The following is a 16,833-nucleotide window of genomic DNA, read 5'->3' as shown; positions in this document are numbered from 1 at the left end:
TTAAAGGCTGCAAGCTGGATTGGAAAATAAAGTAATAGTTGCATTATCTTGATCCAAAATATGAAAAATGTTAGTTCTTAGTTTGATCTCTTTATTCACCATTATTCTCCCATCAGCTGGAGTGTTCGTAGGTTTCTTTATGTCCTACACTTTTTAAAGTCTATCTACTACAGCTAAGTAAAACCTTTGTGTGCGATTCAGAGAACCCTTGCCCTAAGAAAAACACATGCCTTCAAGTACCACAAAGTTCCAGAATTCTGTAGGGGAGAAATTCAGCTCTGATTGTAAGGCTCCATTTTTATCCCTGTGCAGGTGGGCCTTGCAGTTCTGGGAATGATTTTGAGGGCAGCAAGTGGCAAGGAACACCCCTATCTTTGAATTATACAACTACAGAGTTACAGTAGTAGTTGAACTCTGATCTAGAAATAGATTTTTTTATTTTTTTTATTTTCACCTGTCCTTGTATCTAGACCATCTATTCTGGCATTACCCTAATTTCCTTCAGTCTTTCTTCTATACACTCTAGAAAACTAATGACTGTTTCTGGCACTTATCTAAGCACCATTTTGAATACAGAAGCAGAAAATTCATTAAATCTTTGTTTCCCCCCCATGTCCACAAACTAATCTTGCAGTGAGCGATCTCATGGTGATCATCACTGACTGCCTTTTCTTCACTGCTGCTTTTCCTTTTTTACTATGTGCTTTTTGTAATTATTTCAGCTGCTCTTTTAACAGTTACTTTAACTGTTGCTTTAATGTACTTTAGCTTTAAACCAATCTAGCGGATTTGAGTGCAGTATTTTTTTCACATTAAATATACAGTAATTCTCTTTAAAGAAATTCCACTTCCCCTCTGTGCTCTGTTGTCATTCCTCCCATGCCTGTCTTTGTGGTGTTAGACTAATCATGACAAGCGGAGCTGTTTACTATGTCCCTCTTCTCGTTCATTTACAGTAAGAGTGATGTATTCCAGAATATCTGGATGTTGTATCACTTTATGGTCCAGCCCCTTACTCCTCTCATCATCCTGGTGCTGCCACATAATTAACATCCTCTTTGCCATCTGCTTTTTTACTTTCATTAATTTCTTAGCTGCTACTTAACCTCCTACAGTCTGGTCTCCAGAATCCTTCTACATTTGATGAGGCCACTTTGAACATCACCCCTTTGAACCTCTCATTCTCTTAAACGTTTTAGACTGTGATCAGTTGTGTGCTAAGATGAGCTTGTTTTTTTCAGGTGTTCAACAAGCCCCCCTTCCACACCCACATGCTCCAGATGTGCTTATTCAGCAATAGCCCCATCTTGCACTGCTGAAACTATAGGATTTCTCTCTACTTTGTGCCCATAGCAGCTCCTTCATGACCCTTTAGAGCATGTACAAAAGATGGTGGGGAAAGAAAAGGCAACAAAACATGATGTGAAGGCAATGTCAGTAACTCCCCCAAGTCAGCACCAGGTCCAGTTCAATTAAACTTAACAATTCCCAAGTGGTCACTCACAAGCACTCACTTCACATAAAGAAAGTGAGATGAAAACAAAGTACAGTCTTTTGATTCGGAGATCCAGTACGATAACTTCATAAAAATATTTTTCTGTTGTAAAGCATTCATCTGCCTATGACATTCATCACCTAAACTTCATTGGATGGGAAGCTCAGTGATTGGGACTTTCAAACAGTCTGAGCTATTAAGATTGTATATCCCAGCGCCTCCCCTCTCAGTTCAAGTTAAAAATGTAGCCAAACAGATTCGTTCCCGACTAGATGGTTGGCTTTCAACCCTCTCTTTAAAAAAAATTAATAAAAATGCTTTGCATCAGAGCTATCATCTTGGTTCCACTGTCTCCTTGGACTTTCCCAAAAGAATTTAGTGTTGCTTCCAGTCACTTATTGATCTCCAACACAATTTCTCCCAGCAGACAGGCATAGCCACGCTTTCACATCCAGCAGTCTGTTGATTACACTTCCAAAGTCTAATTATACTTCTGTAGCCGCTTATGTCCTTCAAGAGGTATTGTTTTCCTAACTCCCAGGCCACCTTTATAGATTTTTTTACTATGTCTCTGTCCTTGGGCTCCCAAATACTCTTCCTCACCCCTCAGATTCTCCCTTAAAGTAGTTGTATATTTTATTTTTTCAGTACAGGAAGGACATGGGACAAATTTCACCCCAGTGCAAAAGTACCACCATGATATTTTCAAAAATTCTTCTACCCTGTATAAATGTACTGCATGCTGATTCTTCAGATTTGTGATGAAAGGTTAAACTTGTTAGAGCATTTTACTTATGTATATGTTAAATTTCAAAATAGGATATTGCTGGTTATCTAGTAGACACTCATTCATTCCAGTTTGATGATTATCTAAATAACTAATTAAAAAAACCTCTCTGTACAATATATAAATCTGTGGGAGAAAAAAAAATTAGGTCTCGTGTATAAATTGCTTGTCAAGTTCCCAAAACATCAGGGAAATAATATTCTCTAAACAGCTGCAACCATTGTATTTGTTTGAGACATCAGTAGGCATAAGCGATGTAATTCTTCTCAAAAGCTTTTTGCAAAAAATAGGATTAATTGGCTGTAGACATAACCAACATGCTCCATAGAAAAGGTGGTATTCCAAATCTGAAAATCATTGAAGTGCGAAGAGAAATTCGATTCAAGCTATATAAAAGAATAATATGGAAAAGTTCCTTATCCTTGCTATTTGGGACTTGCACCATAGCAGATGTAGAGAGGTAATCTATCAGTTTTTGAGTGTCTACAAAATGCAACTCTCCAGATAGCAGGTTTAAAGTAAAGATTTAATACAGTCTCCATCTACTATGATGTTGCAGTGACAGTTTAAAACTCATTCTCTAAATCTCAGCAGACTTTATAGCTAGCAGTGGGCCAATATAAAGTTTAATGGCATTACAACACATAAATCATCTTTTAAAGATGCTACTAGTAGCTCCAATATTAAATGCAGACAATTGTCTACGTTATAAATAATTTATCAAACACCATTTTAGATTAGCCTTCCATGCTGAGTTATTTATTTTAGCCTTTACTGTAGTATTCCTAAGGCACGTTTTGAAAGATCCATTACTGGTCAGTTTAATGAACTTGGGGGGTCTGTTTTGTTCCCTTCAAGCACTATGGTACAGCTGTGGTGACCATTACATGGCTGATCTGGACCTCTTTGTGCCTTTTACAAGTGCTACCCATTTGTCATGCAGTGGTAAATGGAGTTGCACATTGGAGTCCTGGGACACATTGTGTGATGTAGTGATGGAGACAAACAGATAGCTCTATAAAGTGCTGCTTGTCACAGCTGACTTGTATTACAGTACATCACTCTGACTGTAATCTCATTTAAGAAGCAGTGTAGACCCAGGAGAATGATATTCCCAGTTAGCTTGGTCTTTCCAACCATAAAGCAGGAAGTGCTCCTTTTATATACTCTGAACTTTTAGGGTTTTTTTAGATTAATTATTACAGTGACTCATTCATGCCACTGTAGTTAAGACTGCGTCAGCACTTCCATTATTACCCCCTATTTTCTGACCATAAAATCTCACTCATTTGTATGCAGGGTCCCTACACAGGAACAGTTTAAAAAAAACAAACAAACAGTTTTTACAAGGGCATTTTGGTCATCTTTTTAAATTATGAAAGTCAGAGAAAAATGTCACATTTGGGTGCTGTTTAATTAAATGTCTTAGATTTAATTAAATAGGCTGAACTATTCAAATTATGGTCCTATAATATTTAATATTCTGAGAGGATCTTCTTTATAATAGGCATCTACCAAATAGAGACTGTTTTGGTCTATCAGTTACTTTGGGTTTAAGAATATTTTGCTAACAGAGTAACATACATGGTGCATTTTAAAAGCAAAAAAATGCTTTTTTTACCCAGGAGACTGAGGCAACTCCGAAGGAGGATTTAAAATTGAGCACAGTTGTTTTTATGTTCAAATAGAAAAGGCCTCATCTATTGCCAAAGAGAACTAAAGTGGATGTATTGTCCTTAACCTGTGGCCTATAATGTGTTTCTTAGTTTAAATTTCATTTGAGTTTGTTTAAAACTTGTACAAAAGGATTTGTTTAAAATAGTGGTTAACTTCCAGGTAAACAAAAAAGTGTAATTTTATTTGGTTTACTGTGTTCATTTCCATAGGCAGTACTAAAATGTTCCTGTCATGCTAGGATTCTAATTAATGAAATTATTCACTACCACGAAACACTGAAATGATGTGCAGAAATTTTTTTATGTGGCTTTGCTGTTTTGTTCTGCTGGGTGAATCTGTACAAAGTGCAGCTGAATATATTTTAAAAGCTTCCATCTGGTAAAATGTGGGTAAAGTAAGAAACCACACTATTTCTGTGGCTGAGTGCAGACCTCTTGGTCAATGTCATAATTAAGCTGTGAGAATATGAATACTGCTAATAACAAACTCTTGTATGGAGGGTCACTGGAGAATGTGAAGTATGCCTTGGGTACAGACGTCATTGTGGCTGAGCTACTTTGGGGATCCTCTTCAGCTGCACTTCAATACTGGCACTTGTGCAGCTGCTGCTTGAATCTGAAAACATTCTAGGACTAGCACACATACGCTAAGGGTCGTTATTTCCTGTGGCAGGGTTTAAAAAAAAAAGTTTGAGGGCTGTACATGAAGTGAGCAGAGCTGCATTTACCAAAAGCAGCTTTGAAAGCTAATTTGCCAGTGTATTCCCGATTTCTAATGATGGCAAGTCAGATATTCAAACTGCTACATGAACTATTAAGAGCTTGGATAAAACTGGTAACTTTGGAGACTCAAATTTCAATTGCTCCATTGTGCCTTGCTTGTACGTCATGTTTAACTCAACATCGCCACAGTGTTGGAAATGTCTGCAATAACTAAACACCATCTTGGTGAGTTAAGGATAAAACGTTGACTTGGAATTTCCTATACGCATATTAGAGTCATGGTTTTTAGTATTGTTTTGTTACATTTATCTGAATTAACATGTTATGTTTGTTCAAGTCAGAGAATAATCATTTTTTAAAAATTTTCCTTGATCTGATGCATTGGAAGTAAATTATAAAAGTGGGGGTTAAAACAGTATACTGGATGTATAATTATAGCAACTTCACAAGGTGAGATTTACACACCAAAGAGCCCAATCCTGCAGTGTCTACTCAGACAAAAGTCCAGTTGAAGTTAATTCTAGCGCTGGCACTTGACTTAAGTAAAAGTTCTGACAGAGTAGAGCTTGCAGGACGGGTTCTAAGTAATGTTTTCCCCTTGATGAGTATAAATTCACATAATGTATTAATGTAAGTATTATTTGGCCATTAAGAAGATAGTACTTTCTCTTCTGTTTCCTTAAGGGAGTGGTTCCCAAACTGGGGTTTGTGAACTGTTACAGGGGGTTCTCGGGGGGGGGGGGGGGGATTCCCTAATGGCAGACAGAGCTGTCCCTAGGAACCCTAGCAGCATGGTACCCCTGAACTTCCAAGAGCTAAGCAGATCAAAGCAAGCATTTCTATCACACTGAGGAGATTTAAACCTCAAGACTCCTTATAAGACGGAAAGGAAGGTGGATATTTTGTGCTGTTTTTAAAATTAAATAGGCAGCCAGTATTGTTTTTAAAATTATTATGAAGAACAAGTTTAAGCTTTGTTGTAACTTTGTAAGCTTTTTTGCGTTATTTGCCTGGACTGCTGATTGTTTATGTAGGAGGACCTCTGAGTTGGCTTCTTAAATACCTTCATGCTGTTTCACATCTGATACTCCTTGATAAAACACAGGAGCCTTGTGTTACAACAGGCTTATTCAAAGTGATACAAGCTATGAAAGTGAGATTTTGGAAGCTTCTTGCTGTTTTCATAATGTAATAAAAATACTGTAATGATAAATAAGTGTGTGTAATAAGCATGACATAAAAACAAATTTTATATTTCTAAAATCACTGCTTTTCTACTCGGGTAAAGGAGAAAATCCGTGGAACCATTCATTTTTATGAGAGGGTTTGTGAGACTTTTCATTTTAGTGAAAGGGGTTCACAGGTTGTTAAAGTTTGGGAACCGCTGCCTTAAGGTTTAATATATTGCTGCAGGAGATTAAATTGTTTGGGTTTAATACCTAAAAATCACGTTTTGCTTCATTTCATCATGAGTGGGCGTTTTAGTACCTGGGTGTGTTTTTGTTTTTTTAATACACTGTGTATCCAGCCCATTTGTACCAAGTAGCATTGAATTTACTTCACAATTGGTATTGGGCAAGAAACCTATCCATTATCAGCTGATTATCAATGGTCAGATGAATTTTTGCTGCCTGGGTGACACTTGCAAACTCTTCTCCTCTCCCCAGGAGTGACTTCTGAGGATGAGGGGAGAGTGAACAATTTCCAAGGGTCAGCCGCCAAACAATAATTAACACACTAGACAAGCCAGCCTCCAGGTATTTTTAAACAAAAAACAGGCTCCAAATTTCTCATCCCAACAGTGTCTGGAGTGGCTTAATCTTTCCAGTTACAGTTTAGAGAGATTAGAGGGGACCAGTACTGGAATGGAAGGAAACAAAAACAAAACATTTTTTCAGGCCAGTAAATCAATTTAAAAAAAAAAAAACACATTTGTTGTCCCAACTCTCATCCTAGTCAGCCCAAATGAGGGAACATCTTTTAGAAGTGGCTTCAGTGATTGTCTCTAATTTCTGAGGACCATTTGGTCTGTTAGAGATCACTGTCAGTCTTTGAATAGTACATGAATCTTTTATGTGGGTTCTTTTTAATCTCTTTGACTTTAAAACCAATCAGTTGCTCTTTTGGTTCCCAGAGTTGCAATTCATGGATTTATGAAATTTGTATGTGACTTTTCCTAAATAAGCGAGCATTCGTAGGACATCCACTTGTGGTATTATGGTGTGTGTGGAGGACTATTTAGTCCATTCCTCCCCGATGAAGCATGAGGGAACAGTGGGTCCTAAGTTGTGATTTGAAGAGAGCTGGCTTGTTAAATCTTATCTAACAGGTTGGAATAAGGAAAAGTTATATATAATATTCTTACTATTATCTTTTAAAGCAATTGCTGTAGTTGCTACAGGGATGTTTTGTGATCATGAATGGCAGAGAAGGTGAACCATGAGACATCTGTTAAATTTCAGCTAGGGACTGCATCTTTTCCAACTGCGAGCCTTTTCCAGTTCCTGCTGGATGTATGTGAAACATGCTGATGAACTACTCTACCAGTAATATAACCTTTGTCACCTCAATACAACTTTAATGCAGTATGTTCAGTTACAGTGTGAAGTTGCGGATTCGCTTTGTATTGTCTCACAATACCTACTGGCTTCCAAAATTGTTTGCAACATCCCTGGATCTTGTCAGGGATTGTCAGTTCGGAGTTGAATTTGAAATGAACCCTAATCCTTTCCTGTGCTGAGTCTGTAGAGGGAGCTAATGTAGCTGTAATAGGCTTCCCCTTTCTACTACAGAGCAGCTACAATTATGCGCATCCTTTCAGGCCACAACTTGCTGTACAGAATGCATAGTTTGAGGCCAGTTATTCAATGAAGGTTTTTGTTGTAGTTGTGTATACAATTAAATAGATTTTTTTGTCATGTGCTCTCTGGGGGAGAGTTTTGTTGCTTAGAGCACTAGGCAAGCATGGGGCTGATGCATGGAACTTTCTGCAGTGTCTCTCAAAGGTAAATTAGATAGTTTCCATTAAATAGAGAACAATTCAAATTTCCTCTGAGAAACTGTGTAAGGCAGCTGTCTGTATGGTATGTTATTCTTTAAAGCATGCATGTTCTTGAAATGCAAACTCTTTGAGCATTAGAAATCCTGTGCAAATTAGTATGTTGGCATCTCAAATACACATTTGTAAACTTATGTAGGACTAAAACAGTAGTGCATAATTTTAGCCATAATAGGAATTTTCTTTAGATTTGAGGTTTTCCCCCACTTGAAACAAGCATCATCTTTCCTCTCCTAGAATATCCAAGTCTAGAGATGAGTAGAATTGTGCTGCTTCATTAACTCTGAACTAGTTAATGAAATTGCACAGCAGAGTGTCTGTACTACTGACAGAAGTATAAATGTATTACGCATTCATTTAATAGTCATAGTTATAGTCCATTTAAATTGAAAAATTGTAAATCGGTATTTACAAATACACACTTCACTTGGATTTATATAAAAGTGGCCATACTCCCATTCCTGCTATAGATCTTGTATTCTCAAATTGTCTTTATCAACGTTTTTCTTTTAATACTCTTCTCCCGTGCACTACACTGGAATATGAAAACATTAGCTAGCTATGATGCAGTGCAGATCAAAGCTCCCCTGTAATGCAGCTATTCAGAGGAGTAGAATAAATTTTGCGATCCAGGTTTGCTATGTTACAAAACATACAAATTTTCGTACTATAGAGGATGATTAAATCGTCTCTACTCAAGACAGTCTTTAACTAAACTAGTATGCTATTTGTATGCAAGTGGTTTACACAGGGCACTACAGGGAAACTTGCATTATAGATTGCAGTACATCTATGTATTTAGGGTCTGGAAGATACTAAATCATTATGAAGGTTAGTTTCTCCCCTTCATAGTTTAAGGTTTTTCGTTTCTTAAATTTTTTCACCCTGACATTTTCATTATAATCGGTTTGACATGTACCACTGATGGCATTCATCATGACTGGAAAGCTGGCCCTTTCGGTAGTGTTGACCATTGTTCAGATTCACAATACTGCATTATAAAGATGATGCCTGTGTTTCTACCTTTTATCCTTCTCAGACAACTTAGGGCATGTACAGAAATATACATCTCCATCTGATAGTATTGTCTTAGTTAATAGGGCAAGTGATCCTGTTGAATCACACTTCAGTAACCTCTAGAAAGTAGCCCCTTAATTTGATCATTCGTAATTTTACTCCTTCTGTACATTAGATTATTAGTTTTCCCTTTTATTTAAATGAAATGACAATTTAAGAATGTTTCTATCTGGCTACACTGTGCTGCACAATTTCCACATTTACAGGAGTTGGTAAACTAGATAAGCTTTATTTTATATTCCCCCCCAGGAAGAGGAAGCCAAACAGCTTGTGAGAGATGCCATCGCAGCTGGCATATTCAATGATCTGGGCTCCGGCAGTAACATAGATCTTTGTGTTATAAGCAAAAACAAGTTGGATTTTCTCCGTCCTTACAATGTGGCCAACAAAAAAGGCGAAAGGTTAGTATTTCCGAAGCCGCCTATTGTCCAGTCTTTCCCTAACATTCCAGACATTTCAGTCAGATCCTTCCCAGTACATTTTGATACTGCTTTTTCAGTGTCTACCACCATTAGCTCCTGCCCTCAGACAGAGGAAGGGCTCACCCATGTTTGGAGAATAGACACTGCATGTGGTTGCTGAATTTAAACTCACTCTCTGGCTCACTAGCATTTCCTTTAACACACAGAAGGTTGTAGAGGTTTTTCTATAAATCATTGTGGGAGGAACTGTCAATTGTTCTATGGCTAACTTAGGCCTAACAAAAAAAGTCAGTATAATGCAAAGAAGATAAGGAATTTAGGGGAACAAATGTTGCAGTTGTAAGCAATGCTCCTTTCCCCTGGAACATCCCTCTCTTGACCTTTTCACCACCTAGAGTTTTGTGCTATTTATGTTCTCCAGCTCCCTAGTTTGACAGGCCACAGCAAAAGACAGATCCTGCCATAGCCCTCCTTTCACCATGCTGTGTGTAAAACTACAAATGTGACAAACCATTTTATGCTGTTGCTCTTTCTTCCTTCAAAGCCAAAGCTGATGCATTTTGAATTCTCTGAATTTAAACTTCCAAGAAATTAGTTAAGTACAGCCACTCTACCCTATCTACATATGATTCCGCAGTGCAGTTTTCATGATTGAACTCAGAGAAGTGACAGAACCTTTTAGGAATACTCAAGGCATGGAGATGGTGAAATTCCAAAGTAAGCAAATGTGGGTGCAGTTAGTTGGGTAAGAGACCAGCTGAAAGTTTAACTGCTAACCATGCAGCAGTCACTCCTGCACACTGCATTGCCTAATTAGTGAGTCACAGCTCCTGCAAGCAGTTGAAAGATTTTGCAATATGTATATTTACACAAGGTGTAATGTGGTTGTGCAATCTTACATACCATTGCAGAAATAGTGGAATGGAAATAAAAATTCACCTTTCTTTAAAGCAAACAATAGGCAAAGGCACAGCCAATCAGCCCAACATATTCATAGTAGTTCTACTTGCATAGCTCTTGTCTGTTAGCCTTTCCATTATAAACCTCCATGGGATATGATATTGAATTCCCTCTCAGCTGGAACTTGTTCATATAAGTCCATGAGAGAATTCTGCAATTGTAGGGTAATTCAGATAATTTTGAATTCTATGGTACAATCATATTGTGTGTGTGGGGCCGGCCTCTAGGCTAAGATCAAATGTGGTGTGAGTAACAGTCACTGCCTTAGTCTTTCAGGCTTGCAGAGTTTTTTTAGACTGCAACTTTAAAAAGCCAAAGTAAATTTAACATTTTTGTTGAGCAAGATGTAGCAGTATTCTGCTACTGACTATGAAAGTTAGTGCTGTCCTGAACAGGACACCTGCAATTATGTGCTCATCTATTAAAAAATGCAGCATTCAGGAAAATTACACTATTGCATTTACTTCTGGCTTAGCTGGGGCTTCTCTTCATTTAAATTGTAAGGTGTTTCATGTAACTTCACCACGCATCTGTTCCTTTAGGTTAAGATTCAGCCTTAATGTTTTTAATAACCTCTTCTTTGATATCCACTTTGTCTGGATTAAATTCTAGGGAAATTCTCTTATGTTGGGGAGTTGCTCTGTAACTTTCATTGATTATCTTTTCAACAGGTATGGTAAGTACAGGTGTGAAAAAGGAACAACAGCTGTTCTTGCAGAAAATGTGGCTCTCCTGGACCTTGAAGTGGTGGATGAAACAGTACAAACTATGGACACTTCCTGAAGTATTGTAACACCGAATTACTACATTAGCCAGGTCTGGTTTATATTAGAAGCCTTCCTGCATGGAAAAACCACAATTTATAGTAAATAAATGGGTTCTGACCAATTTGTGGGGTGAGTTTTTCTGGTTTTCATTGTTGATTGGTTCTGTAAGTAAGGAATGGTAAGTCAGCCAAACAAAAACCTCTTACCATCTTATTAATGATCCGCTGTCTGAAAGGTTGTCATACACATTGTAAGCTATGAGTGAGTCACAGGGCAGAGGTCTGAAGTACATGTTCAGCTAGTTGGGCCATTCCCTCTTGAGTGGATGCCACTGTCATTAATCAGTTGCTACCTGTACTTTGGGTAGTCAAGATAGGACTAGCAGAAAAAGCTACTACCACTAAGTTCAGTGGCTTCTCCATCTCTTCTATTTCAACACAAAAAACAGCTAGACATTGGTAATAGAGTCAGGATAGCCTCTAACCTGTACAACAGCACAGTGGTTAGACGTTCTTAGAAAGCAGAATTTGTCAGCAGAACTGGTGTAACTTTGATTTAGTCCATTTCCTTACAAGTTGAGCTTGATGCAGTGTGAAACACTTTACAAGAACAATTTTAGAACTGGACTCAGTCATTTTGCACCAAAACACTTTTTGTTACTTAACACTGGACTCAAATATATAGTTTTTTTTTATAAAGGAAGTTTATTTTGTAAATCATGGTTTTATTTATCTAAATGCACAGTTGCAAAAAATTTACCTTTTTAAAATACATTTACTTATAAGCACTAATAGATCTTATGTAGCAAGGAAGTGACCAGACTTATCAAAACACTCAAGTAATTTGAGCCTTGTTGACAGCCAAAGAACTTTTATTCTACATTACACCAACAGAGGCATTGCACAACCATGTCTATGAATGTGTAAGTTGTTACTATAGTTCAAAGGAAACCTGCAGTACAAAGGTGACAATCTTTATTATATTTAAATATACTAAAAATCTGGCTTCTTGATCATTTCTGAACATGTTAGCATTGGGAATGGAGGAAGCATTCTAGCCTCTCTCCTACTGAATTGAATATCCTGGCTCCCACAGGAGAGCAATAGCCTGGACTTCTTAGCGGGAAGTATCAGTAAAATGGCATCTTACATTTAAGAGATACCAGCATCAGTCACAGCAATGAATATCTTTAGCCAAATATTTTGAAATTCAGTTGAAAGGAGTTTAACTGGACACTGCAGTTTTCCTTTAAGTAGTGAGAATTAGGTTTAAAAAAATCCATTCAAAGCATATACATGTATTTAACCCTCTTACCCTAATTTCCAAGCAACTATGGATTTTTTTTTTTTTTTTTAAAAGAGTAAGGTGTCACAGGCTGTATTTAAACACTTGAACAACTGTCACCCACAAACATACATTATAGCAATGGACTCTACCTCACACAGAAGAAACACTATAACAGTACAAGTTTATTTCCCCTGGATGTTGTCCTTTGAGATTAACTGCAGCAGTTCCCTTGAACAGTTAGGTGAAATGGAAACACTTGAACGTGAATCCACAAGTTTGGTTTCTAAAGCAGTGAATACTTTTCATTGTCACTAATGAAACAAAGCATTGATTCAATGAATGAATTTTGTTGACTGAAAATTTTTAAGTCTTTAAGACTATTTTTTTTAAACAAAATGTCTCCTTCAAATCAGCTTGAGTTTTATAAAAATTCACATTTTATAAATTAGCTTTCACAGTTAAATAGGTATGGGCTGATCCTTATTTAAAATTACACAAAGCATTGGTCTTATTTCATGCTAAAATGTAAATAATATTACTATGTTTGAAAAAAAACACTGCTTTCCTTACATTTTATTTATGAATGGCTAAAGTACCATTGGATTTGGTAAAAGTATCTTCCCCAAAATAGAATTGGCTTAGAGTAATACTGGTTTTATAATAGACTTTTAGCCTAACAAGATTAATGCCAAAGGGGAAAATACATTTATAAAAATACATTGCTTATAGAAGCAATGCTTTTCAGGTATATGCTAGACTCACCTCATTGTCTATAACCAAGTTAACAGATAGATGCATCTGCAAAATTTTCACTCTAAATTTTCAAACAAGTGTCCCTCCCTTCCTGTTTTTGCAAAGGAGGGGATAAAACACATAGCTGAATGCTTAAAAAATATATGAACTAAAAACTGAAATTGCTATTAACCATGTGCAGAAGAGGCAAGGTAGCAGTTATACAAATTACACAAAATCTACTGCAATTCTTACATTAGTATAAAGTGATTTCACTGAAGGAATTATTTCAATATTTCACATTACGGTTAAAATAAAGGGGTGTGACAAAGGCTCAATGAGACACCCCTGTTAATATAATCTATTCTAGATTACACACAACAGTTTTAAGAAAGGACCCTTAAATGATCTACATCAGTAATATGTTATTGGCTTTGAAAAAAAAAAATGCTTGCAATACCTCATAGAATCTTCACTTTAAAGCATGACCACCTGGTAAGAGTCCTTGTCAAATAACCTGTAGAAATAATGGAGCATCTTGCTACGAGTGCTCAACTCTCTCACTTGAGTTTGACTAGGCACCGGTCGGTTTCATCTGAGAAATAAAAATTCAAGTAAGACTAAGCTGTGATGGCTTTTCTTAGAGAGTGTTTGCAGATGATTCAAGTGCTGGAGGTCCAAACATGCATCTGTTTTGCTATTTGGTGCACATAACCAATGTCAGGTCTCTGATCTGGATCAGGGTATATGCACATGCTGACCAATTCCCGTAGCTGAAAAGGAAGGAAGAATTGCATGAAAATATAATGTACCACCCTGTTCCTTTTTGGAAAGGGGAAGGGACTATTTGAATGCAAAGAACCCTGGATTGGAATGTCAACTCCTGTATTCTTTTTCACCTGCTATCTGTTCATGGCAAATCAGGAAGTGTGTGTGTGTCCAGTTTCCCTATCTGTAAAATGACTTGTCCCTACCCAGACAATTCACTTTATAGCACTGAAGTCTAATATTCAAGTTGGTGCATTTAGTTATGGCTTCTTAGACACATTCTGTACCCTAAAGAGTTTGCAATCTAAATGTAACATAGGAGAGAGGAGGCAACAACCAGTGGTTAATCAATTACATTTAGCATTTTATTAATTTAAAAAACTTTGTAATTTCCCCCCCTATGTTTAATGAGTCAGAGCAGGGGTGACCAGTCAAAGGCAGATGGCTACCTGAGCGAAGAGAACAGTTAGCAGGTGCCTGAAGGAGGAGTATGTGTTTGCTTTGTGTACAGGAGGTGAGACACTCAATCATGAATGGGAAGGAGGCGGTGAAGGGTTCGGTAAGGCAGGAAGAGTAGGTGAAACAGCAGTCGGGATGAAGTAGGAGAGTAGAGCTGAGCTTAGCTTTAACAGCGAGGACAAGGAACTCAAACTGGATAGGAAAAGATAGGTAGGAAGGGCTACAGAATGACATGATCAAGATTTGGATGCAGGGGAAAAGCATAGAAAAGAACAGAAAATGAGCCAAAATTGCAAGTTTGCAGAGATAAGATGGAGAAATGGAAGTGAACTGTGGTGTTCAATTCAAGGAAGTTCTGTTCAGAGCACACTTCTATATAATGATTCTGCATTGCATCGTGGCAGTTAGCCAGTTCAAGATTGAATTAAGTTTTGAAAAGCACTTTGAGATCCTTAGACATAAGATAGAGCACTAGCTGTGCGAGACACAGCAGCGTGACAGTGACACTCTTGACTCCAGGACCTTAGTGGAGAAAAGAGATGGGTCACTGATTATAAGTAATAAAATGCAGAAGGACCAGAGTCTCCCTACCTCCCCATCCTCTTTATTGTACACATGAAAGATTGTAGCTTTTAATTATACAGACACCGAAAGCTGCTCGTACCCCCGAGGCATGGGGAGAAACAGTCTTGAGCCTCTGATCTTCTCACATCCTCCCAGTAGCCACACTGCCAATTATTTTAATGGTAATTAAAAGCATGACCGTACAGCCATCAAGCACACATCTTCAGCTGGATTTACACAATTGAGGTTTTTCACTTCTGAATGGCAGTAGGTCCTGTAAAATGACAATTGTTTCTGGGCTTAAAGCAGATTACACTAGGAATGGTAGCACAATGGTACAGAGTGAACAATGATCGTGTTTATATAAAGGAGACATACCACAAGGGAAAAGTGCCAAAATAGACTTAATAAACTACAGGTACTGATATAGCCTTACTACCTAGGATGGGGGGGGGGGTGGAGGGGAAGAGGAGGATGGTATGCTTTGTCATCTCTGCTATGGCCACAGTATAAACTCATTACTATTAATTTTAGTGAAAAGTGCTCAGATACTCTAGTAAAGTCTATAGCGAACTCCATGGACCCTTTGACTCTCTCTTTGAGGGATAAAAACAAGTGTATGCTGTTTATATCTGATAACAGCTAAACAAAGTCTTAGCATGTGCCTGTACCTTGAATTATAAAATGGATGGTATTTTATTAATCTCAGATGATGCCAACCTCTTTAGAATGTATTAAAATAATAAGCAGTCAATGTAAAGTTATGTGAAATCAACCTGCTGCCTTTTGGTAGGGTAAATTGTGCTGCTCGAACTCAGAATGATGGAGAGGCAAAGATTTTCCTCCAACAACCATCCTAGCATGCAAGAGCTATATACAACTTCCATTCTTATCTACTCGTAGGTCACAGATGAAGGCTTGATAATCACTGCAAATAAGTGTTTGAAATGATTTGATCAAATTCCCTTAAGCAGACAGACTGGGGAGTTGGAACATAAGAAAGGCCCTACTGGGTCAGACCAAAGGTCCATCTAGCCCAGTATCCTGTCTTACGACAGTGGCCCATGCCAGGTGCCCCAGAGGGAATGAACAGAACAGGAAATCATCTAGTGATCCATCCCCTGTTGCTCATTCCCAGCTTCTGGCAAACAGAGGCTAGGGATGCCCAGCCTGGCTAATAGCCATTGATGGACCTATCCTCCATGAACTTATCTAGTTCTTTTTTGAACCCTGTTATGGTGTTGGCCTTCACAACATCCTCTGGCAAGGAGTTCCACAGGTTGACTGTGCGTTGTGTGAAGAAATACTTCCTTTTATTTGTTTTAAACCTGCTGCCTATTAATTTCATTTGGTGACCCCACTTCTTGTGTTATAAGTAATAAACAACACTTCCTTATCTACTTTCTCTACACCATTCATGATTTTATAGACCTCAATCATATCTCCCCTTAGCTGACTGTTCCAAGCTAAAAAGTCCCAGTTTTATTAATCTCTCCTCATACTGAAGCCGTTCTATACCCCTAATTGTTTTTGTTGCCCTTTTCTGAACCTTTTCCATTAGATCTTTTTTGAGATGGGGTGACCACATCTGCACACAGTATTCAAGATGTGGGCGTACCATGGATTTATATAGAGGCAACATGATATTTTCTATCCTATTAACTATCCCTTTCTTAATGATTCCCAGCATTCTGCTCACTTTCTGATGGCCGATGTTTTCAGAGAACTATGGCCATTTCTAGTTGTCTGTTCCAGGGAGGGAGCCTATCATGACAAGAGAAAATATCTGGATGGCTTAGCTTTAAAAAGCCCCAGACCAGGAGCAATTCATTTTAAGGAGCTTTATTAAAGCAGGGCACTTTAATTACTCAAGTTTACTCATTTGATCTGGAGCTGAGAGCATAGTGTACGTGAGAGATTCATGGGATCAGAAATCAGCCTGCAGTGTAACACATTAGCAGAGCTCAACCTTAGCTTCAAGATCGGTGTTAGAGAGGCAAAGGGGAGATGTGCCATGAGCTGCCGAGGATGACTGAGAAACATTCAGCCTCACGGCGT

General features: G+C 37.9%; 2 protein-coding genes across 11 annotated transcripts in view; one reads left to right on the top strand and one right to left on the bottom strand.

The window, feature by feature from the left end:
• The window catches only part of PSMB7 (proteasome 20S subunit beta 7), a 40,277-nt gene extending 29,191 nt beyond the window's left edge, over nt 1-11,086 (top strand). Inside the window, exons 7-8 of the mRNA XM_038374145.2 lie at nt 9,066-9,217; nt 10,870-11,086. Of these exons, the coding sequence (XP_038230073.1) occupies nt 9,066-9,217; nt 10,870-10,981 (264 nt within the window). The 3' untranslated portion in view covers nt 10,982-11,086. The remainder of the gene's footprint in view (nt 1-9,065; nt 9,218-10,869) is intronic.
• A 574-nt stretch (nt 11,087-11,660) lies between these two features.
• NEK6 (NIMA related kinase 6) overlaps nt 11,661-16,833 on the bottom strand; it is a 115,913-nt gene continuing 110,740 nt past the window's right edge. For 7 of the 10 annotated variants that reach the window (XM_038374140.2, XM_043499010.1, XM_038374137.2 and 4 more), the window contains one exon: nt 11,661-13,757. In XM_038374140.2, coding sequence (XP_038230068.1) covers nt 13,647-13,757 — 111 coding nt within the window. In that variant the 3' untranslated portion in view covers nt 11,661-13,646. The remainder of the gene's footprint in view (nt 13,758-16,833) is intronic. The other 3 variants (XM_038374141.2, XM_038374144.2, XM_043499015.1) reach the window with 1 other exon arrangement.

This window comes from Dermochelys coriacea, chromosome 16, assembly GCF_009764565.3.
Source record: "Dermochelys coriacea isolate rDerCor1 chromosome 16, rDerCor1.pri.v4, whole genome shotgun sequence".
Taxonomy (NCBI): domain Eukaryota; kingdom Metazoa; phylum Chordata; order Testudines; family Dermochelyidae; genus Dermochelys; species Dermochelys coriacea.
This window is presented reverse-complemented; position numbering and strand designations above follow the sequence as displayed.